This window comes from Thalassophryne amazonica, chromosome 13 (genome assembly GCF_902500255.1).
Source record: "Thalassophryne amazonica chromosome 13, fThaAma1.1, whole genome shotgun sequence".
Taxonomy (NCBI): Eukaryota; Metazoa; Chordata; class Actinopteri; order Batrachoidiformes; family Batrachoididae; genus Thalassophryne; species Thalassophryne amazonica.
Window position 1 is genome coordinate 29,874,588 of NC_047115.1, and position 25,010 is coordinate 29,899,597.

Below are 25,010 nucleotides of genomic sequence, written 5' to 3' on the forward strand. Positions count from 1 at the left end.
AAGTTGTTTGAGGAAACTACGAGGCATGCCATCAAGGTTAACAGCTTATTTGTCTGCAAGATAACTACAGATCTTTATGACATCATCCATATAATAAAAGGGAAGTGGCCTCTGTGTGTTTGTGTATCCAGAAAGAGCTGACTTTCGTCCTTTGGCACCCGAGGATTCAAGTCTTGAAAACAGCAAGGTGATTGGACCAATACGCACTTCCACAATAAGAGCCTGTATTTCAAAATAAAAGCTTGTGAGGTTGCTGCAGACCTCACAGAATTCATCAGTCTGTCCATCCTCTAACATCCCAGACAGCAGATTCAAATCTGGACATTTTCTGTATGCATGTGATCCCAAACCTACAATTAACATGTTCAGACTGTAGGCAAAACAGCAGAACTGTGTCTCAACAATGTCTCACACAAACCAAAAAAAAAAATTGATCTAATGTGAATACTGTCACAGTGCAAATACAAAACTTCAGTTATTTGTAATTTCTTTACATGGAATATTGTACTGGTTAGCTTCAGAAAACCTTATTGACAACAATTCTTTTTAGAAAACTGAACACAACTGAAAACAGCTTAAACCATCAATAAAGACTTTCATAAAAGGCAAGAAATATTTCTGTGTCAATATTTAAAAAATGTAGCGTAACTGTAAACAGAGTTTCCCCAAAAGATAGCTGTCCTCTGTATACAGTACAAACAGCCATATCTAGAACCTGTAGTTCCCCACAGGTAAACATCTTAGTAAAGTAGATTCTTGCTATGTGGAAGAAAAAGAAAAAAATATATATATTGAGGCAGATCCAGATCCACCAACATTTGATCAACCTCTTTTTTAAGTCAAGGACCATCTTCTAAGATAGAAGAACTAGAGATGTGACCATGAGCCGTTCAGTGTGCAGCGTCGCCATCACTCAGTGGGTCAACTTGCAGCGACTCAACGAAATAAAAGCAACGCTCTGCAATGTAGAACAACAGGTTTGTTTACCTGTGAACTATTTATTATTCTTTACCCAGCTCTGTGGTGTGTGTGTGTGTGTGTGTGTGTGTGTGTGTGTGTGTGTGTGTGTGTGTGTGTGTGTGTGTGTGTGTGTGTGTGTGTGTGTGTGTGTGTGTGTTGTCTGTTGGCAGGATTACATCAGAACTACTGCACGGATTTTGATTAAAAAAAACATTTTCACCACAGATACATATTATTCCATGGAAGACTCCATTAAATTTTGGATCCAGATCTGGATTCTGGGTCAGGATTTCGCTTTGTAGACTTTTAAGCATTACTTCAAAAGTATTGCACCGACTTAGACAACATTTTCACCACAGATACATATTAAGCCACGGAAGACAACATTAAATTTTGGAGGTGATCTGGATCAAGATTTCACTTTATTTAGTCTCTGCAGTATTACTTCAAAACTACTTCATGGATTCTGGTGAAATTTCCAACACAGATAGATATTAAGGCATGGAAGAAGACTCCACTGAATTTTGGAGCTGATCCGGATCCCGATCTAGCTCAGGATTTGTTGGGAGTAATCTGGATCAATATGCAGGTTTTGCAGCAGAAAGCTACAACATCACAATGTAAAACCTTGATCAAGAAGATGCTATTTTGTTTCAGCTTGTGAATTAAAGATCAACAACACCTTACAACATCTCAGTTGGACAATTCTGGATCAGTATGCAATTATTGCATTGTGTTGTGGAATCCAGATCCAAGTAAAGTCCGGGTCATGATGTGAATCACATATCTTTTATTTTGAGTCCTCGTCAATCCTTGGCAGACATCAGAAATCTCAGATTGCTCTTGTTATCAAATGCATTTGTAATAAGTACTATTAATCATTTTATTTTTATGAGTTTGCTACAATAAATTTATGTACTGCTTCCTTGTTGAGTGACTAGTTTTCATTGTTCATGAGCACTTCTTGACCCATTCAGGGATGGCCGACGGCTCCCCACGGTGGCACACTTGCAATACATACACAGTATAGGGAGTCAGCCCTCTAGTTCTGTCTTTATGCGTCTTTCCCACAAACCAACAAAGTGTTGGCACGCTTGCTTTTTAGAAACAGAATTTAAAATATTTCCAAAAATAAATGCAAATTAATAAATTGTATATATTATCAAACTATTTAAGAAAATGTCAAAAGTTACTGAATGACAACAGCAACAAAAAACATTCATAAAGTTAAATAAAAAATATATATAGACACAAAATGTACATGTGGCACAATTATTAGCACACTTTGATAAATTTACATTAAATCATCACTTTTGCAGCCAGTTTTCTTAAGACAGGTCAGAGGATGGAAAGATGGACATTTTTCCAACTCACTGAAGATGTCATGGACTTCATCTACATCAGTCATTGACAAATACAAACAGAAAAGTTTTGTTGTCGTCCCCATTCTCAGTTTTTTTTTTGTTTTGTTTTTTTTTATTGATCTGGTGCATCAAAATTCACCAGATCTGAATCACTTTTTCCTCATTAGCTCCCTTTTAATGTTGGAAATATACACGATAATAGCATTTATTGGATGTTGAGCTACTGCCCCAATTCCAGTGAAGTTGGGACGTGGTGTAAAATGTAAATAAAAACAGAATACAATGATTTGCAAATCCTCTTCAACCTATATTCAATTGAATACACCACAAAGACAAGATGTTTAATGTTCAAACTGATAAACTTTATTGTTTTTGTGCAAATATTTGCTCATTTTGAAATGGATGCCTGCAACACGTTTCAAAAAAGCTGGGACAGTGGTATGTTTACCACTGTGTTACATCACCTTTCCTTCTAACAACACTCAATAAGCATTTGGGAACTTAGGACACTAATTGTTGAAGCTTTGTAGGTGGAATTCTTTCCCATTCTTGTTTGATGTACGACTTCAGTTGTTCAACAGTCCGGAGTCTCCATTGTCGTATTTTGTGCTTCATAATGCGCCACACATTTTCAATGGGCGACAGGTCTGGACTGCAGGCAGGCCAGTCTAGTACCTGTGCTCTTTTACTACGAAGCCACGCTGTTGTAACACGTGCAGAATGTGGCTTGGCATTGTCTTGCTGAAATAAGCAGGGACGTCCCTGAAAAAGACGTTGCTTGGATGGCAGCATGTGTTGCTGCAAAACCTGGATGTACCTTTCAGCACTGATGGTGCCATCACAGATGTGTAAGTTGCCCATGCCGTGGGCACTAACACACCCCCAAACCATCACAGATGCTGGCTTTTGAACTTTGCGCTGGTAACAATCTGGATGATCTTTTTCCTCTTTTGTCTGGAGGACACGACATCCATGATTTCCAAAAACAATTTGAAATGTGGACTCATCAGACCACAGCACACTTTTCCACTTTGCGTCTGTTCATTTCAAATGAGCTCGGGGCAAGAGAAGACGGCAGCATTTCTGGATGTTGTTGATCCTTTACACAATAATGTCAGTTTTTAATGCAGTGCCGCCTGAGGGATCGAAGGTCACGAGCATTCAATGTTGGTTTTTGGCCTTGCCGCTTATACGTCTAGAAAGTTCTCCAGATTCTCTGAATCTTCTGATTATATTATGGACTGTACATGATGGAATCCCTAAATTCCTTGCAACTGAATGTTGAAATAGTCTTAAACTGTTGGACTATTTTTTTCATGCAGTTGTTTACAAAGTGGTGATCCTCGCCCCATCTTTGCTTGTGAACGGCTGAGCCTTTTGGGGATGCTCTTTTTATACCCAATCATGACACTCACTTGTTTCCAATTAGGTGTTCTTTGAGCATTCATCAACTTTCCCTGTCTTTTGTTGCCCTGTCCCAACTTTTTTGAACTGTGCTGCAGGCATCCATTTCAAAATGAGCAAATATTTGCACAAAAACAAAAAAGTCTATCAGTTTGAACATTAAATATCTTGTCTTTGTGGTGTATTCAATTGAATATAGGTTGAAGAGGATTTGCAAATCATTGTGTTCTGTTTTTATTTACATTCCACATAACGTCCCAACTTCATTGGAATTAGGGTTGTATTATAAACACACATTCTCCAGCTCACTTAAGTCTTTGCTGTACAAGCCCCAAAACAATAAATACTATCATTTTGTAACACCAAATTAGAAGTGCACATAATGAGGATGTAGTGATTAGACAGTAGTTAACTTTGATGCGTCGCTTGCAGATTTGATGAGGATCTGACTCCCCATCAGACGGGAAATTCACTATGGTGCCCTTGAGCAAGGTCCTCAATCCTCCAGTTGCTCGCAGTGTGCAGCTGGGTGTCTTGCATAGTAGCACGCTGACATCGGTGTGTCAGTGTGTCTGCATGTGAATATTAGGCATCATTGTAAAGCACCATGAGTACTGTATATGAAAATTGTGCACAGATCAACTTTTGTCATTTGCATCAGCAGTGACACAGGTTCAGGGTGGAGTGGAACAGAGAATGTTTTTTCTTGAAAAGAACAAGTGAAATTCTGTGCTATTAGCAGGGCATGTATATGAGAGGACGGGAGTCACAATGAGTGAGTGGGATCATGAAATTTCCATCAGTAACTTCATAACTGCATATATTCAGTGCTGAAATTTTGGATTATGATAGACAGAGCTGACAACCAGTAAACCTCCTATTTTGGGCCATGATGGCATCTTTTAACATAATTTACAGTTGTTGTACTCGTATTACATATGAGTTTAAATAGGAATGTTTGTACAGAATAGCCCTGTTGCTTGCATGGGATTTGCCAGCCTTGTTGTGAAGCACAGGGTCATGGTGGCCACTAACACCACTGTTGCTAGTTTCAGTTACAGTTTGCCAAATGGCTCATGGGAGAATTGAGACTAGATTTAATTGGCGGTTTGTTTGCCACAAAGTCCTTCTCTGCTCCACCATGACGCTGTGACTCCTGCAACGGACAATAGCTGCACTCTGCCCAATTTCTCCAATGACAGCTGCTAAAGTCTATCACTCCTTCAGAGTTGGTTGGGCCTCTTGGTAGCTTCCCTCACTAGTCTACTCCTTGTATGGATGCTCATGCGTTGACAACTACCTCTTCCAGCCCAATGAGATAGAAGTTGCACTCCCACTATATAGACCTGAGTTCAGTTCTTGTTGATACTATCTATCTGAGCCCTTGGACAAGTGACATGTCTGCATTGTCTCAGTCCACCCAGCTGTAAATGGGTACCAATCTTGGCCAGGGGAGTAACCTGCAATGGACTGGTGTAGCATCCAGGGGGCGTAAGAAACGTTTGTCCGCTTAACAACTTGATTAATGTAAATGAAATCCAAGAGATATTCAGTGACTTGGAAATGTTTATGTATCCATCTCCTGATGTACCTCATGACATCTGCTGTGAAAATGACAATTTAATGTAAATTTATCACTTTCACTTTATTTGTTCATTTGTTCGTGTCACTTCATTCAGTCATTTCCTTGTTACGTAAGCATTTTCATGAACAAAAAGGAGCAAAAAGAAGATAAATCTAGTATTCTCTGGTCCTTAAAACAAAATTTAAAAGTCCATTTGTTTCCTCAAGTCCAACCCCAATGCCGTCTCATCATCAGGTCACCAAGCATAGGGTGAATATCATCATCAGTAATGTGAAAGCCTTACATTTCAGCACTTACATTCATTTTTCTTCTAATTGTCTATATTCTCTCTTAATCTTGTCCTTATTCTTTATTTTTAATTTTATGATTCATATCAAAGTTTGCCAATAATTGTGTCAGGCGTTCATTTAATATATGTCTTATTTCACTATATGAAAGCATTGGCTTAGTTGCTGCTGTTGTTGTTGTTTTTGTTGTCAATAACAAGATTTTTCATGAATTATTCTGCTCATACAAAATATGTTCATTTGCATTTATTTCTGAAGATATTTTAAAATCCATCTTTTAAAAAAAAAAAAAAAAAAACAGGACTGTAGACACAAATGATGCCATAACCTGTATACTCCACATGGGAGAGGGGGGGCTGTTAATAAATGTTGCAAGAGATCTAAAAGCATGCGGATAAATTGAGACGTCACCTCGCTCCATACGAGCATGGTGCCAAACACAACTTGTAGGCCATCGAAGAAGTTGTCGCCAATGAGGATGACAGTGGCTCCTCCGGTGGTCCATCCCTCACTGGGGCTGATAGCCTTGATGCATGGGGTGGCTGCTTATCCAAGACAAAGAGAAGAGCAAATTCAGCACCTGGGCTCCAGCACTCAAGTCCATATCTCTTTTCACACAGACATATCACTGCATCACCTCTACGTTCATCCCTTCCTGTCTGCCTCACAAAGACATATCATGAAAATTGCCCCCTGGAAAAAAAAATGATGGATTTGTCCTTTAAGGCATGAGAATCAAAATCATTTATCAACGCGCTGGAGTGGTGTAGTTAAGCAGACCCTTCAAATGGTCCACTTCACAAAGGCTAAACGCCGGGCTCACCAGGAAAATGATTTGATAGAGCAAATTACGTGTCAGGGCAAATGTAGCTATCAGAATTGATTAAGCACGCCGCCGGCACGTACAGTAAAATTTCAAAGTTGAATAAATCTCAAATGAGTCAAGAATACAGGCTGTTAAAGTGGAAATGACAAGCTCAAGCTTTGCTGTTTCATGTTTGTTTCATTACCTTTGTTCTGCGTATACAGTAGAGTGCAGGCGCACGGTGTCGCTTCAGGTTTCATAACGTGAAATACACTCATGAATTATTCAGATTGAGGGTCTTTTTTTTCCCTTTTTGTGATCGATTCAATCCATTTCATATTGTTTATTACAATGCTTTTCATCTGGCATGACTTCTGCTACCTAGCGCCACCATTCATCAACACTCCGCGTTGTTATTATAATCTAATTTGAGTGATCTGGTGCCGCACATTCACTGTCATTTGATGCATTACCTTAATATGGTGCGCGGCACAACACTGTGTTTACAACACAAATAGCATGACAGCTAGCCATAAAATAGCAATATCAAATTTAATCTATTTCCATCAATATATTTTAATACACTCCGAACTATGTGTGTGGGGGGTTTTTTTCTTCCCGCTTCTCAAAGCGTGAGCAACTATTTCAGCAAGTTCCCTTTCTTTGCACGCTCAGTTCTACACCTCTATTATCCTTCCCCATCCAGTAAGTAAATCACAGTCGGCCATTGTTGTACGGATCACCTCCGACAAGACATCTCCCATTGTTTGCTTTGCTGTTGGGTCTGTTCAGGTCATGTTTGCTCTCTCTCGCTGCCCATAAAGTGCACGCACACACACCGGTACTACAGGGAATCTGACTTTAACAGGCGCTGTTGACTTCATGCTAATCACCCCGTACAGATTTTCATTTGTGAGGCCTGGAGGAGTGACATTTGCTTTCCTTAATTGCGAAGCGGAGCATCTGAAAGAGGACCAACCCTCTATGGGCACGCCGGGCCCCCTCTAAGGGCCTGACCTTCATCAGTGCGGACGATTACAGCAAATAATTCACCCTTCAAAATTACTGTAAACAAATTGACTTTGGGGATGGCGGGGTGCAGGAAGGAGGAGGAGGAGGTGGTGGTGGTGGTAAGGAGCGGGCCTGATGGTGACGGTGACTGTTGCGGTGTGGGCGGGGGGGGGTGTTGGTGTTGCAGCTGCAGCTTGAACCCGACGACAGGAACACACAATCACGCATGCACACAAACGCAGACACGCTACGTCGGAAATCCCAGCTCCCCCACCGCCGCCCTCCGTGCACACACAGAAGGACCCATGGAGAGGCAGCGACTCAGACCCTAAGCCGTCCACCCTTCTGCCGCCAAAAAAAAAAAAAAAAAAATTTGCATATGTCTCAATGCACAGACAGCGCGGGGAGCATGTGCTGAATGGAGACCGTGGCAAAGTGGATTACACAGTCAGCGCAGGCGATCTGATGACAGACACGCACAATGCACCCCCCCCAACAGATGATAGGCATCACGAGGAGCGGACGCATGAGGATGCAAAGAGCGAGTGCTGCATCACTAAGTCACTGCAAACTTTCAGCTACAGCCGAGCTGAATTTATGTCACCTTTCCTGAAACGTTACACTGTTTTGTTTTGTTTTGTTTGTTTGTTTTTTTGATGGGGGGTGGGGTTGTCCACTTGTGTTGACTTGAAGAGCCGCCGCTGGTTGTAAAACAGCCCGTGATCAGTCCTGATATTTTCTACTCTAGTTAGGTCTAGACGTAAATGATCCAAAGATCTAGTACTGTGACACTCAAACAGGTCTGATGTGGCCCCACGAAGCCGTCCTTTGTTCTGCCTGCTGAAATGTGTTGTAATTGTGCTGTGGGATGTCCAGATGGTCGGTTGATAGTGCAGCTGATGGGATTATACCTTTTACCTCTCCCTGGGCCATCTGTTCCCTTTGACTCTCTCGCTCTCTCTCTCTGTCTCTGTCTCTCTCCCTCTCGCTCTCTCTCTCTATCTCATACTCTCTCCATCACTCTCTCCTTTCCCCACTTCTTTTCTCCCTCTCTTTCTTCCTCGTAGGCCCAGCAGTCTGGATTCACTTGTCTTTATTGCATAAACCCTAACAGCATTACAGCCACTTGGCATGCAAATGAGGCAGGCGCTGCAGGCTCTGCACTGAGTTTCCTATATCGTCTGGGGCTCTGTAACGGTGGAACCGAGCTGAGGAACGTGTGTCTGCAAGCGAGCACGAGTCTATGTGTGTCTGCATGCATCGTGGGGGGGGTTATTGGGGGTGATGCTCCGTCTGAAAGGCTAAGCTATTTGTGCATGTTTATGCACCTTTGAGCCTGAATCCATATGTTTTTGAGTGACAGGCAGCCACAAAGCACGTTCGTGTCTGAATGCATAATATGCTTGTCGTGTGACAGTGCAAGCAAGTGCACACACACACACACACACACACACACACACACACACACACACACACACACACACACACACACACACACACACACACACACACACACACACACACACACACACACAAAAAGTGTCACATGGTGATGTTCTGTCATCCACAGGCTATCCCTTCTTTGCACCAACAGGGGGCAGCACCTCTGAGAGGAAGGATGCATCACAGTCAGTCAGTCAGTGGAGCTTCTGGCCCAGTGAACTCCTGAGGAAGAATGTGTTGCTAATTTAAAGCACGCTGTCTGTCAGAGCACGATGGAGGACACGGCTGCAATTACATTTTATGACTGGGCAGCCTTTTCTCTAGTGTCGCGTCTACCATTTGTTAAAGGTGACTCAAACAAAGTGAACGAAGCATGTTAAATTAGTTTGTTGTGGAGTTGAGACTGCAAGCTCTTTGGGGGGGGGTTGTTACAGATCTCAGCTTAAAAGACGCAAGTGTTTAAGCAAAGGGAAGGTGTATCAAAGTTATTATGCAAAGACGTGTTCAACTGGGCGGTTGACAATCGCTTCTTTTCGTTCTTTACGGGGCGTCACTCTGCCGCTTTGAAGAGTGCGGCGAGGAGAAGGATGGGTCGGGGTAACCTGTGAAGATACACACACACACGCATACACACAAAACATGGGGGGTCCCACGGGAGCGGGGGAACACGGAGGCGAGGGCTCAACCTCTTTAATTGCTCTCCTCATTAAGAAACTGGTTGCTAGGCGATCCACACCTATCGTGTCATAAACGTGAAACACACAAACAGAACGTCAGTGAACATAATGACTTTGGTGCTCCGGGCAGGACTTTAATTATTTGATTTTGTTCTCCAGTAGAGGAGTCATTAATAAAGACAAAAACAAATAGATTAGCTTTTTCCCCCCACTAGGACTGCAGTGCACCGAGATATATTAATTGTCTGGTCTTTGTTTTTTTTTATTAGTCGTCGTTGTTGTATTAAACATTACATTTGCTTTTGGTCATAGAACCATTAATGCCCATTAATGTGTAGAGAAGGTTGCTTCAGTCAGGGGTGGATATAAACTGTTTGCCCAGCCGTAATTGGCTCTTGAAATCTGAAGATAAGCAATTTGCACAATTGGCCCGAGTCAGTTCTCCATTTTTTTTTTTCCGAACAATCTTTCAGCTGTGCGCGCTCCCATCTGTGAGTGGAGGCCACGAGGGTCATAAGGTTATGTTTAGTGCATTTTAGTTTTTGGATTTCCCATGGTTTGGTGGTCCTTCTTCTCTCTTTTTTTGGCCGAGCAGGCAATCAGTCTATCATATGGAATCAGTTGGAAGAAAAACAGTAAGTTCTGTTTTCCTCATAGGCCACCCCCCGCCCGCCCCCAACCACCACCACCATTCACACACACACACATACACCATCGACCCACCCTTCCCTCCCCTTCTTTCTCTTTCCTCCCCTGTTTCAGCTCTCTCACAGCTAAATCTGCAGAACCCAATGACAGGAAATTGACCTCACAGCCAAATTCTTAAGCAATACGATCATGTTTCACATCAGCTTTTAGGACAAATGTAGGTGCATTTAAGCGTTAGAAATGTGGAAACAGTATAGCACGTTTAAATCACACATATGCCTAATTTTCATCATAAGTGATGGCATCAAAAATGGTGAACACACTGAGTAATGCACACTATTTCCATATGCAGCAGCATGTGTGAGGGAAGCAAAAAAAAAACAAAACAAAAAGCAGCTTAAAAAGTAAAATGGCAATGATGGTGCGATGCAGAATTCTACACAACTAGAAGCAACTACTAGCCTGTGAATTCTAAGATGGAAAGGTGTCTGAAAGTGGGGAAAAAAATAGAGGAGAAACGAGCGTAGCAAATTATAAGATGTAAAAATGTGCCTACCATTTTCCAGATAAGGAGGCGTACCTTCTGAAGGGTCGAGTCTGCGAGCCCTTCGCCCATGCTTGGAATTGTTGTGTACGAACATGTTGTCAGAGACGGCCAACACGTGGCCGTCCACATTGACAGTCGTCGATACGACAACCTGCAAAAGGAAAGTACACAGTGAATTTTTTTGCTCTTTGTAGGAGAAAAGTTGAAAAAAGAATCATACAACAGGTGTAAGAAATCTGCGTAATATCAGCTGATTTTTTTTTATTTTTTATTAGAGTGGTTGTTTTGCTTTGTGCCCAGCTAATTGTCTTTTTCAGTCGCTAAAATACCATTTCCATTTACCCATTTGACCAACTGTCATCATAACCAAAGCTCAGAATTATTGATCAGTTCATCCATCTATTTGAGGAAGGAAGGCCTCCCTTTTAAAATATTACTGGAGTCATTAGCAACCGAATCCGACGGCATCTCATCACTCAGCAAACATTTTACTAGGATCAAATTCCAAGCCACACTCAATATTTCATAATGCTTATTTTTGTTGTTGTTTTTTTGGCTACCACATCTCCAAACAGCGAGCCGCGTGTGAATGGCCAAAGTGTTTCTGAGCCGGAAACACAGAGCCCCTCTCAGGTTTGCTTCGCCGGTAAGTGACCTCAGTGTAGCAGTGGAATTTAAAGGGGGCGAGGGGGGGCAGCTTTTTTTTTTTTTTTGGTTGGTTGGTTTGGGAAACGTGGCGGGTAGACGGAGCGGAGGGGAGAGAAAGGGAAGTGAAAGAGCTCCATTCTTGCAAGCAGGTTCAGAGCTGGGCCAAGCTGAGGATGATGGATTGGGCCCTCTCTGGCCTCCAGCTGGTTTTGGGGGGTAATAAGTGGAGTGGAAGGCATGCAGAATACACAACTTTGGTCAGAGAAACACCTACAGTGGAGCATCTGGCAAATCTATTTGAGGAGAAAATGGCGCAGTCTACTAACTGTTGCACCGAAGATAAAAGATGATCATCCAAAAAAAAAAAAAAAATCCACTTCTTCCTCCCCCATGATAACAATAAATGTGCTTTTTTATCCCCTGCCTGCTTTGGATTCAAGTATACATTTCCATTTTACGGGGTAGGTGTGACTTTCTTGCTTTCCCTTTGGCAGAAAAGTGAGAGGTGAAAGCCCTTGGTGGCTGTCATCCATCAGTCCAGATTCCCCCCGAGGGAAGATTTGAGAAGGCAGGGAAGGTCTGATGGTGGTGACATCAGGACGGGACACCCTGTCTTGTCTGTTTCATGTCTGGGCTTCCTCCAGGAGGATGCTGGGGTTTGTGACTATCACAGCACACAGCTGGCATTGATGGACGCCCCCCTGCAGTTTGTAGTTAGCCAGATAGGACAAATCACACTAAACTCTCTCACCTTGACCTAGTGAGCTGTTCGAGGTGGAAATGCCCAGGCAGGATGGATGGATGGTTGGATAAATGGATCAATAGTGTGGGTTATTAATTTCAAGGCTCAACTTGACACATTAGAAGCAAGAGGGTTAAATAAGCACTGAAAGTGCTTCGGGGTCATGCCCTTTAGTGTAAATTTCAGTGTATTGTCAAGCTGCAATAATAATCATTTTCAGATGGCCCAGGATGGATTTCAGTGTCGTAAAGAAAAGCACACGTGCAAATGTGTGCGCATGTGGATAAGAAAAGGGAAATGGGGAAACAGAGAAAGCAAGTGCATGCATTATATGTGCATGCATCATATGTGTATGTGTGTGTGCTTGCACATATGCGTGCATAGAGAGGTATGTGTTTCCGCTGCCAGACAGATCTGAGTTAACACTGTTGTTACATGTGGTTGGATCGTCCTCCCCTCTGTGCTGAGGCTCAGGAAGCTGTCAGGAACACAATTGATGGCAGTCTTAAATCCTTCATCCTTATTTGTGTCAGATGGTGATTCCCTAATAAATATTCTGCTCAGAGGACAAAGGACACGACATCTCTTGTGCTCTCCTTCACTCGTTTTTGTGTTCTTTATTGGCAATAACAGAAATGTACTCTCGTGTAAATGTGGAGCCATGTGACATGTAACATGAAGAGAGAGAGAGAGAGAGAGCGCAAGAGAAAATTGATTTGAGTTACCTGAAATCTGCGCATGTCTCGAGGATTCCCTGCATTCTTCAGACAGTTCTGATTGCACTTGAGGAAGAACTTTAGGAAGAATCTGAAAAAAGAGGCACAAAGAAAACAAACAAACAGAAAAGATTATTTTATCCCTTTGAATAAAAGATACAGTGGCCCATAGGCAGAAATCATTTACATGTGAAGGTGGTGATCTACATGACTGTCGTGTAGAGAAAGGGCTTCCAAGTGTAACAGGTTGGCTCCATTTACTCCCAGGAAACTCAAGAGAAGGAATACGCACCACCTTCATTAACATCAGTGGTGCCATCAGTAGAGTATTTGAGTTATTTGAGCAAGACACACCAGTTTGAATCTCATTGTGGAAAATTTTGTTAAATTATTATTATTTATTTATGTTCATCCTGTTTCATATTGTTGTGAGCAGTTGGCAGTGATACAGATATGGATCTCCTACAGTAGTAATGTGTATTCTTTTTGTTTTCCATTTGCATTCTTTGCACATGTCCAAATCCAACATGCATTCTTTTTCCCCTTCAATATTATCTTATCTCAGTTCACTGACACACAGGTAGCCGAAATACATAAATAGAAATCATAGTACTGTATTTTTCAGACTATAAGTTGCACCTGTCAAAAATGCCTCTTGAAGAGCAAAAAACAAACAAAAAAAAACCCAAAAGAAGCATATATATACGAGGTCTACATTCCACCGTTACAGGAGTTTTTTTCATGGAAGGAAAACCGGAGGGACACACCACGGAGCCGTTCATTACGCGGGACAAAACCACCTCGGTGTTGGTCTCACAGGACAGCTTAAAGGTGGATTTCAGATGGATTCCGGTTGCTTTTCAGTCGTGTGATTATCCGATTGTGATTGTGCATGAGCTGGACCTGCCCCAACATGTCCTGTGACGCTTCATCACGGCATTTCTTTGCACCATGCAGCTCCACCGCGACGTGCGGAATTCCTCCGCATGTCTGTCTCAATGTGTCGAAAAAATGCTGATGTCCACTCTTTTCACAATTCCTGTGCTAGTCAGATGACATACTGGATCAAGACAGCGTCCAGTTTAGAAATGAACGGCACATTCCACTGTTACAGGAGTTTTTGTCATGAAAAGAGGAGCGGAGGGACGCGCCACAGAACCGTTCATTACGCGGGACAAAACCACCTCGGTGTTGGTCTCACAGGACGGGTTAAAGGTGTATTTCAGACGGCTGTCGGTTGCTTTTCAGTCATGTGATTATCCGATTGTGATTGTGCATGAGCTGGACCTGCCCCAACATGTCCTGGAAGGCTTCATCACGGCGTTGCTTTGCGCCATGCAGCTCCACCACGACGCATGGTGGAGCCGCTCCTCTTTCCATGACAAAAACTCCTGTAACAGTGGAATGTGCCATTCATTTCTAAACTGGACACTGTCTTGATCCGGTATGTCGTCTGACTAGCACAGGAACTGTGAAAACAGTGGACATCAGCATTTTTTCGGCACATTGAGACAGATGTACGGAGGAATCCCGCGCGTCGCGGTATAGCTGCATGGTGCAAAGCAACACCATGATGAAGCCTTCCAGGACATGTCGTGGCAGGTTCAGCTCATGCACAATCACAATCGGATAATCACACGACTGAAAAGCAACTGGAATCCATCTGAAATCCACCTTTAAGCCATCCTGTGAGACCAACACCGAGGTGGTTTTGTCCCGTGTAATGAACGGCTCTGTGGCGCATCCCTCCGCTTTTCTTTCTATGAAAAAAACTCCTGTAACGGTGGAATGTACCGAAAAAGTGCTGATGTCCACATCTTCAACCTTTTTGTGAAAGTCAGACGAGGTCCCGGATCAACAAAGCCTTCACGTTGGAAATGATCTGGATGTTCCAGCGGGGTGTCAGCCTGTCGATGGGGGCTGGGAGCGCGCCGCGCTCTCAGCAGTTGTGGGCGGTCTTTAAACCGTCTGGATCACTTAATCTGTGTAATCCCCATAAAATCGTCCATGAAAGCCATATTAATTTTCCGAACGGTGTCCACCTGGAGGTCTCTCACAGTTTCTGGAAAAAAATTGATGCAGCAAAGCTCCAAATCGTTCAGAGATTTATTTGCAATAAAAAACAGACCAGAGGGGTGGACCACACCTCACTCAAAGCCTGCTCACAGGTGAATGACGCGAATGACCGACAGGCGTGAAAAAACTCACGCATGCGCACGAAGGTTCAACCTTGGCTGATTCACACGTGATTCAAATCCATATGGTTTTTGAAAATCATGGAAATCATTGGGGGTGCCCAAACTTTTACATACAACTGTGTGTGTGTGTGTGTGTGTGTGTGTGTGTGTGTGTGTGTGTGTGTACATTTTATATATATATATATATATATATATATATATATATATATATATATATATATATATATATATATATATATATACGAGGGCTGTCCATAAAGCATAGGTCCTTTTTATTTTTTTCAAAAACTATATGGATTTCATTCATATGTTTTTACGTCAGTCATGCTTGAACCCTCGTGCGCATGCATGAGTTTTTCCATGCCTGTCGGTGACGTCATTCGCCTGTGAGCACTCCTTGTGGGAGGAGTCGTCCAGCCCCTCGTCGGAATTCCTTTGTCTGAGAAGTTGCTGAGAGACTGGCGCTTTGTTTGATCAAATTTTTTTCTAAACCTGTGAGACACATCGAAGTGGACATGGTTCGAAAAATTAAGCTGGTTTTCAGTAAAACTTTTATCGGCTGATGAGAGATTTTGAGGTGATACTGTCGCTTTAAGGACTTCCCACGGTGCGAGACGTCGCTCAGCGCTCTCAGGCGGCGTCATCAGCCTGTTTCAAGCTGAAAACCTCCACATTTCAGGCTCTATTGATCCAGGACGTCGTGAGAGAACAGAGAAGTTTCAGAAGAAGTCGGTTTCAGCATTTCTGAAGGTTTAGAAAAAATTTTGATCAAACAAAGCGCCAGTCTCTCAGCAACTTCTCAGACAAAGGAATTCCAACGAGGGGCTGGACGACTCCTCCCACAAGGAGTGCTCACAGGCGAATGACGTCACCGACAGGCGTGGAAAAACTCACGCATTCGCACGAGGGTTCAAGCATGTCTGAGGTAAAAACATATGAATGAAATCCATATAGTTTTTGAAAAAAATAAAAAGGACCTATACTTTATGGACAGACCTCGTATATATATATATATATATATATATATATATATATATATATATATATATATATATATATATATAAAATGTACACACACACACACACACACACACAGTTGTATGTAAAAGTTTGGGCACCCCCAATGATTTCCATGATTTTCCTTCATAAACTATTGATTGTTTGGATCAGTAATTTCAGTTAAATGTATCATATAGCAGACAAACACTGATATTTGAGAAGTGAAATTAAGTTTATAGGATTTACAGAAAGTGTGCAATAATTCTTTAAACAAAATTAGGCAGGTGAATAAATTTGGGCACCCCAACAGAAAAAATACATTAGTATTTAGTAGATCCTCCTTTTGCAGAAATAACAGCTTCTAAATGCTTCCTATAGCTTCCAAGGAGAGTTTGGATTCTGGTTGAAGGTATTTTGGACCATTCGTCTTTACAAAACATCTCAGGTTTGTTGGTTTCCGAGCATGGACAGCCCGCTTAAAATCACACCACAGATTTTCAATAATATTCAGGTCTGGGGACTGAGATGGCCATTCCAGAACATTGTACTTGTTCCTCTGCATGAATGCCTTAGTAGATTTTGAGCAGTGTTTAGGGTCGTTGTCTTGTTGAAAGATCCAGCCCCGACGCAACTTCAACTTTGTTACTGATTCATGAACATTGTTCTCAATAATCTGCTGATATTGACTGGAATCCATGTGACCCTCAACTTTAACAAGATTCCCAGTACCTGCACTGGCTTCACAACCCCACAACATGATGGAACCGTCTCCAAATTTTACTGTAGGTAGCAAGTGTTTTTCTTGGAATGCTGTGTTCTTTTTCAAACATGCATATCGCCCCTTGTTATGTCCAAATAACTCAATTTTAGTTTCATCACTCCACAGCACCTTATTACAAAATTATCCTGGCTTGTCCAAATATGCTTTAGCATACCTCAAGTGACTCTGTTTGTGGCGTGTACGCAGAAAAGGCTTCCTCTGCATTATAGCATCATACAGCATCTCTTTGTGCAAAGTGCACTGTATAGTTGAACAATGCACAGAGACACTATCTACAACAAGATCATGATGTAGGTCTTTGGAGCAGCTCTATGGGTTGACTATGACTGTTCTTACCATCCTTTGCTTGAGCTTATCTGAGATTTTTCTTGGCCTGCCACTTTGGGCCTTACCTAGTACTGTGCCTGTGGTTTTCCATTTCCTCACTATGTTCTTCACAGTGGAAACTGACAGCTGAAATCTCTGAGATAGATTTTGTATCCTTCCTGTAAACCATGATGTTGAATAATCTTTGTTTTCAGGTCATTGAGAGTTGTTTAGAGGCTCCTATGTTGCCACTCATTAGAAGAGATGCAAACAGGGGAACATTTGCAAATGGCCACCTTAAATACCCTTTCTCATGATTGGATTCACCTGTGTAAGGAGGTCATGGGTCATTGAGCTTACCAAACCAATTTTGTGTTCCAATAATTAGTGCTAAATGTATTCAAATCAACAAAATGACAAGTGTGCCCAAATTTATGCACCTGCCCAATTTTGTTTAAATAATTATTGCACACTTTCTGTAAATACTAGAAACTTCATTTCACTTCTCAAATATCAGTGTGTTCGTCTCCTATATGATACATTTAACTGAAATTTCTGATCCAGACAACCAATGATTTACACTCAACAAAAATATAAACGCAACACTTTTGGTTTTGCTCCCATTTTGTATGAGATGAACTCAAAGATCTAAAACTTTTTCCACATACACAATATCACCATTTCCCTCAAATATTGTTCACAAACCAGTCTAAATCTGTGATAGTGAGCACGTCTCCTTTGCTGAGATAATCCATCCCACCTCACAGGTGTGCCATATCAAGATGCTGATTAGACACCATGATTAGTGCACAGGTGTGCCTTAGGACTGCCCACAATAAAAGGCCACTCTGAAAGGTGCAGTTTTATCACACAGCACAATGCCACAGATGTCGCAAGATTTGAGGGAGCGTGCAATTGGCATGCTGACAGCAGGAATGTCAACCAGAGTTGCTCGTGTATTGAATGTTCATTTCTCTACCATAAGCCGTCTCCAAAGGCGTTTCAGAGAATTTGGCAGTACATCCAACCAGCCTCACAACCGCAGACCACGTGTAACCACACCAGCCACTAGGACCCACCAGGACCTCCACATCCAGCATGTTCACCTCCAAAATCGTCTGAGACCAGCCACTCAGACAGCTGCTGAAACAATCGGTTTGCATAACCAAAGAATTTCTGCACAAACTGTCAGAAACCGTCTCAGGGAAGCTCATCTGCATGCTCGTTGTCCTCATCGGGGTCTCGACCTGACTCCAGTTCGTCGTCGTAACCGACTTGAGTGGGCAAATGCAAATATTCTCTTCACGGATGAATCCCGGTTCACACTGTTCAGGGCAGATGGCAGACAGCGTGTGTGGCGTCGTGTGGGTGAGCGGTTTTCTGATGTCAGTGTTGTGGATCGAGTGGCCCATGGTGGCGGTGGGTTTATGGTATGGGCAGGCGTCTCTTATGGACGAAGAACACAGGTGCATTTGATTGATGGCATTTTGAATGCACAGAGATACCGTGACGAGATCCTGAGGCCCATTGTTGTGCCATCCAAGAACATCACCTCATGTTGCAGCAGGATAATGCATGGCCCCATGTTGCAAGGATCTGTACACAATTCTTGGAAGCTGAAAATGTCCCAGTTCTTGCATGGCCGGCATACTCACCGGACATGTCACCCATTGAGCATGTTTGGGATGCTCTGGACCGGCGTATACGACAGCGTGTACCAGTTCCTGCCAATATCCAGCAACTTCGCACAGCAATTGAAGAGGAGTGGACCAACATTCCACAGGCCACAATTGACAACCTGATCAACTCTATGCGAAGGAGATGTGTTGCACTGCATGAGGCAAATGGTGGTCACACAAGATACTGACTGGTATCCCCCCCCCCCCCCAGTAAAACAAAACTGCACCTTTCAGAGTGGCCTTTTCTTGTGGGCAATCTAAGGCACACCTGTGCACTAATCATGGTGTCTAATCAGCATTTTGATATGGCACACCTGTGAGGTGGGATGGATTATCTCAGCAAAGGAGAAGTGCTCACTATCACATATTAAACAAATATGTAGGACTGCTTTTTTGCATTTACGCAATATCTCTAAAATTAGAAAGGTCTTGTCTCAGAGTGATGCTGAAAAACTAATTCATGCATTTATTTCCTCTAGGCTGGACTATTGTAATTCGTTATTATCAGGTTGTCCTAAAAGTTCCCTAAAAAGCCTTCAGTTGGTTCAAAATGCTGCAGCTAGAGTACTGACGGGGACTGGAAGGAGAGAGCATATCTCACCCATATTGGCCTCTCTTCATTGGCTTCCTGTTAATTCTAGAATAGAATTTAAAATTCTTCTTCTTACTTATAAGGTTTTGAATAATCAGGTCCCATCTTATCTTAGGGACCTCGTAGTACCATATCACCCCAATAGAGCGCTTCGCTCTCAGACCGCAGGCTTACTTGTAGTTCCTAGGGTTTGTAAGAGTAGAATGGGAGGCAGAGCCTTCAGCTTTCAGGCTCCTCTCCTGTGGAACCAGCTCCCAATTCAGATCAGGGAGACAGACACCCTCTCTACTTTTAAGATTAGGCTTAAAACTTTCCTTTTTGCTAAAGCTTATAGTTAGGGCTGGATCAGGTGACCCTGAACCATCCCTTAGTTATGCTGCTATAGACGTAGACTGCTGGGGGGTTCCCATGATGCACTGTTTCTTTCTCTTTTTGCTCTGTATGCACCACTCTGCATTTAATCATTAGTGATCGATCTCTGCTCCCCTCCACAGCATGTCTTTTTCCTGGTTCTCTCCCTCAGCCCCAACCAGTCCCAGCAGAAGACTGCCCCTCCCTGAGCCTGGTTCTGCTGGAGGTTTCTTCCTGTTAAAAGGGAGTTTTTCCTTCCCACTGTAGCCAAGTGCTTGCTCACAGGGGGTCGTTTTGACCGTTGGGGATTTTACATAATTATTGTATGGCCTTGCCTTACAATATAAAGCGCCTTGGGGCAACTGTTTGTTGTGATTTGGCGCTATATAAAAAAAATTGATTGATTGATTGATCACAGATTTAGACTGGTTTGTGAACAATATTTGAGGGAAATGGTGATATTGTGTATGTGGAAAAAGTTTTAGATCTTTGAGTTCATCTCATACAAAATGGGAGCAAAACCAAAACTGTTGCATTTATATTTTTGTTAAGTATATATATATATAGTGGTGGGCACAGATTAGCAAAAAATTTACTTCGATAACAGATAATCAGATAACTGAAACATTATCTTTGATAAAGATAAACCGATGAACCACCCAAAAATGTATCGGAAGTTACAGATAACCGATAAATTACAGTATTGTCTCTGGTACATTTGCAAATACTAACAAACTGAATTTGAGTTTTGACACCACGATTGCTTTTGGAAGCATAAAAAGCGACAAAAGACCCAAACAGTGAGTCAGCACTGCTATGTTTGAACATAATGCCCCCTTCTGGAAGCTCCAAAGCTACAGCACTGCAGCACCCTGAGAGCAGCCAGAAAGCCAGCCCCCAACCAATCAAAATGCTCCGGTCAGGCAGAGGTCTTGAAAAATAAAGGCATCCTGACTTATGGTTTTGTGTGAATACTGATAGAATAACTCCATTAATGTCAATTCTGTCATTTGTACAAAATTAAAATATAACATATATCTTTTAATGTTGAATAATGCACTAATTCTGAGGTTTTGTAACAAACACAGACAGATCGCAACGGATTCTGGGTAAAAGTGCCTCTGCTAAACACTGGTTCAATCATTCATTATGTAAACCAACACTTTAATGTGACGTGTGTCATGTGTTGGTGTTTACAGATAAATGTGCTTTTGTAAAATATTCCATTTTTTATTTGTAAAAACAGGCATTTTTATGGAGTCCTGGAAGTGTCATCGCAAAATGTTTTGCATGTGGAGAGAATGTGCGTACGTTTTATTATTTCCGTGCGCACGTTTTATGATGTTGTAAAACGTGCACTCAATATTGTGTTGACACATAAATGTTGGCTTTATACTGTGCGAGTTTTGGTCCTTTTTCAGATGATTTTTCATTCGTGTGAGAAATTTTTGGACCGAGTTTCAGGTTAATCGCGTGTCCTGCATCGTGTAGTGTACATGGAGTAACAAGCTGCGTTCAACATCTGACGACCACCTCCTGCTCGCCGATCGTATGCTCGAATGAAAATCAAATCTGTTTGATATTATTCTGTATCCTGCTCCTGAAGAGCTACAAGCACCCAACCGCTCACACTGTGCATGTGTAAACACTGCAGAGCTGTCTTGTAATGTTATTTTTTTTGTTGTTGTTTTGTTTTTAAACTTAATTTGTAAAAAAAAAAAAAAAAAAGCCATTTGCAAAGCCAAAAAGTTGATCTGACAACCATTTGATATAACCGGGGCCAAATAAATAGAACACTGCCATCTACTGGTGCCCCGACGCTTAGTACTTAGGGCGAATACTGCCATGAACACTACTGGCCAGTAGATGGCAGTAGAGGCCTTGAAAACTTGCCAAAACAAAATTCCAGATAATCCATGTCTGCTACATTGATTTAAGATGCGTGGAATTTAACAAACGCAAATACAATAACATCTATAAACACAGAGAATATATTCACGAGAGTTTTAGGCACTAGAGTTTAATGCTGCTGTCCGTGGAGCCTGAACAGAGTGTCTGAAATGCATTTGTCCTGTCGTGAACATACTGAGATTACCCATAATGCACTGCTGGGCACAGCATGTGCTCACAAAACCTTAAAAATTAGCACATTACTTTAAAATTAAAACATATATCTGATGTTTCACTTTATGAAACTTCAGGCATGACAGTAATTTTAAATAACTTGCCCAAAATTAGTTTGGTCAAAATTTGAACCATAAGTTAAAAATGTATGCCTCTGGATGACTTGGGTGATATTGCCAGCGTATCAGTATGGTGTTAAAGCAAATTATTATTATTTTTTTTTTTTTTGTGACCAGTTCTTCTTTGCCTGCAGAGGGTAGAGTGATTTCTCCTGAAACTAGCTCGCTTCTGTTTGTAGAGGGTAGAACTATACATCTTTTAGGAAACTTTCAACAGGTAGGTCTCAACTGATTTTAAATTTTAAAAATGTTTGCTGCTGTTCAGCTTGGTTTACTATGTAATCGGACAACAATTCATCGGAAGATAATTAGTCCGATAATGGTTTTTAAAGTTATCTAAAAAGATAATCCGATAATGAAAACATTATCTTTGATAATTATCTGTTATCGGATTATCGGAAGTGTGCCCACCACTGTATATATGAATCAATAATGCAATATTATCTCTAGTTTAATAAAATGTCACTCAGGCCACAGTTATTGTTCAGTCTGGAGTATAATGCCACAAAACTGTGGGTTCTTACAAGTCTCTCTCTGTCTAAGACAAAAGGAGATTCATCTAACTTGACTCGTGAACCCCTATGGTGCATTATATAATGTGTGGGGTATATAGCTTTTTGACACACTACGTACACAATCACTGTGTAGAGAAGCTCAGTGCTTACAGGATTGTCGTGTATACAGCCTCGGCCTTTACAAATACAAAAAACACCTACATCGATTCAATGATGGGTAGTTGGATCAAAAAATGTCTTGCACATTGAAAGTTGTTCGCAAATGCAGAGAATTCAAACCCAACCTGCACACACGTGACAATTTAATTTGATAACGTGTCTACTGTGCAAAGTTTCAAGACATAACGCAAGTACCGTACTCACAACACAAGCCTGCCTGGAGGACTTTAACTGACTTCTACCCCTCAGTGCATTACTAATAAAATGATAAAATGTGACAATACAACTCGCGTAAGAGCAAAATCTTGAATAAAGTAAATAAATAAATATACTGAGCTCTGCTGACCAGGTTGGGATAAAGATAACAGACTTAATGTCCTCTGGGCAGAGAGGTCTTTTTGAGGTGCGACTACTTCTGCTTTGTTGTGAAGTTTTGCAAAGTGTTTCTGTGCGTGCGTTGTGTGAATCTGCAACAGACACATTATCATATCATATTAAACTGTTGCATGTGCTGCAGGTGTTTGTGTTCTCTTTTTTCAATGTGCAAGGCTTTTTTATTATTTGTGATGCAACTACCACTTGTTGAATTGATGCAAAAAAAAAAAAATTCTGCTTTTGCAGGTGTTGCGTCCCTTATTGGCCACCATCAAAAGACATAATACGTATTGTCAAACACATTCATTCACTCACTCACTTAAAAAGCAGGACAATATTTTTGCATTTGTTATTGCCTCAAAGTCTATTGCGTCAGCCTCTTTGTCGTTCCATCCTCTCACCTGAGTTCACGGGTCTTTTCCAACACCCATCTGCCACTAACATCCAGGAAGCCACTTGATATTCCACCCACCTCTTTAATCCCAGGACGCCCCCTGTGCAATTAAAGTTCTCCTGTTCAATAGGGAGGCAAATGAGGCCCACCTGTGACCAGGTCTTGTTTGAAGAGCGTCAGGGATAAAGGACCTAACAAGGTGAGAGCGCGCCACAAAACTTATAGTCCTGTCAGGCAATTAGGCGGACACTCCTGGGACTACCGTATGCCACACACACACATACACACACATAACGCACACACCCACAACCATGCACTTGTGGGTGGGTGAGGCAATTATGCCACAAATTACAACCTGGCTAATCGCCTCTGAACAAATGTCACGTCTGAGTGAGATCTGGTATGTCTGTGAGCCGCCTCTGTCTCTGATCTTGCAGAATTTATTTACAACGCCTCACGTCGAGAGCTGTACTTCAGATGTAGCCTAGCAGACAGTTAAAGAGAGGAAGATTAACAGCAAGACCAATAAGAAAAATGGTCTCAGATGTAGCCTATTGTCTTACACAACCACACAGAATAAACAATGAAATTGACTTGTAGTTTCGCCAAAGTCTCCCCACAGAATCGTGACTGATTGCGCCTTTGTTTTCGCATGTTCATTAGAAATACAGTGCGGTGGTATTTATTTTTTATCAAGTCGCATGAACATTACAATATGCAATACTGTAGCTTCCATTGTAACACTGACTTGACTCGTAGAATCTCGGCGGTTTGTTGGATTACCATAGATTGCACCATAGATTGCAAGGCCATTTCATTCGGCTAAATGCGGTGGCTTGTGTGGCCTGTGAGGACGCTTTCACAACACTTAAGTCTTCTGGTTTGCCCAGTGGGATCTGGGCCAGGCCATAAATCAGAGTCTGAAATGACCCTTCTAACCCTGGCCACATTAACACATGCGCTGGTCATTTAGAAGCGTTCTTCGATAGACTCCTATACCTTGTGCTTCACTGAGGGCCCATGAGGGAGCGGAGAGGTGAGAAAATATTTTCACTCCGCATCCAAAGGAGCTTTGGCTTGGACATCAATAAAAGACATTTTAACCCATGCCAAAATGCTGATTGCCTGTCGGTGTGTGGTGAGGCCATAAAAAAAACCTGACTTGTCATTAGTGCATTTCGCTTGATTGTGTTCGCCATGTTTTTTCGGGTTGCATCTGTTGGCTGATCATCAAAATGACCATTATGTACTCTAATTCCCTGACCCTGTTTTTATTTCCCAAAAGAGTCATAATGTAGAGCAGCAGACATCTGTGGAAAGCAGACCTGAAATACGACTTTTATTTGTCTGTCGCCTCTCATACTGATTGGGTAAGGCCCGTGCGTGCACATGCATGTGAGCATATGTATGTGCACGTGTCACCCCGTTGGTGGAGGATTTATGTCGGTGCGAGAGATAGAATACATTTCCCAGACTATGCAGCTGACTTCATAAAAGAAACACATTACTTCCAGAGTTCGTCTTGTCTCTTTTGCGGGATACTTTAACGCCCTTACATACGGTTTCTACTACGGCGAAACT

At 42.0% G+C, this 25,010-nt stretch overlaps 1 protein-coding gene across 9 annotated transcripts in view; it reads right to left on the minus strand.

Annotated features, from left to right (window-relative positions):
• LOC117523373 (transcription factor COE3) overlaps positions 1 to 25,010 on the minus strand; it is a 124,412-nt gene that overhangs the window by 44,112 nt on the left and 55,290 nt on the right. For 5 of the 9 annotated variants that reach the window (XR_004564487.1, XR_004564486.1, XM_034184872.1 and 2 more), the window contains exons 7-9: positions 12,847 to 12,928; positions 10,741 to 10,882; positions 6,012 to 6,145 (exon numbers count right to left, since the gene is read on the minus strand). Coding sequence is in view for 7 of the 9 variants with exons in the window: in XM_034184872.1 (XP_034040763.1) it covers positions 6,012 to 6,145; positions 10,741 to 10,882; positions 12,847 to 12,928 (358 nt within the window). In the remaining 2 variants the exon portion in view is untranslated. The remainder of the gene's footprint in view (positions 1 to 6,011; positions 6,146 to 10,740; positions 10,883 to 12,846; positions 12,929 to 25,010) is intronic. The other 4 variants (XM_034184874.1, XM_034184877.1, XM_034184873.1 and 1 more) reach the window with 2 other exon arrangements.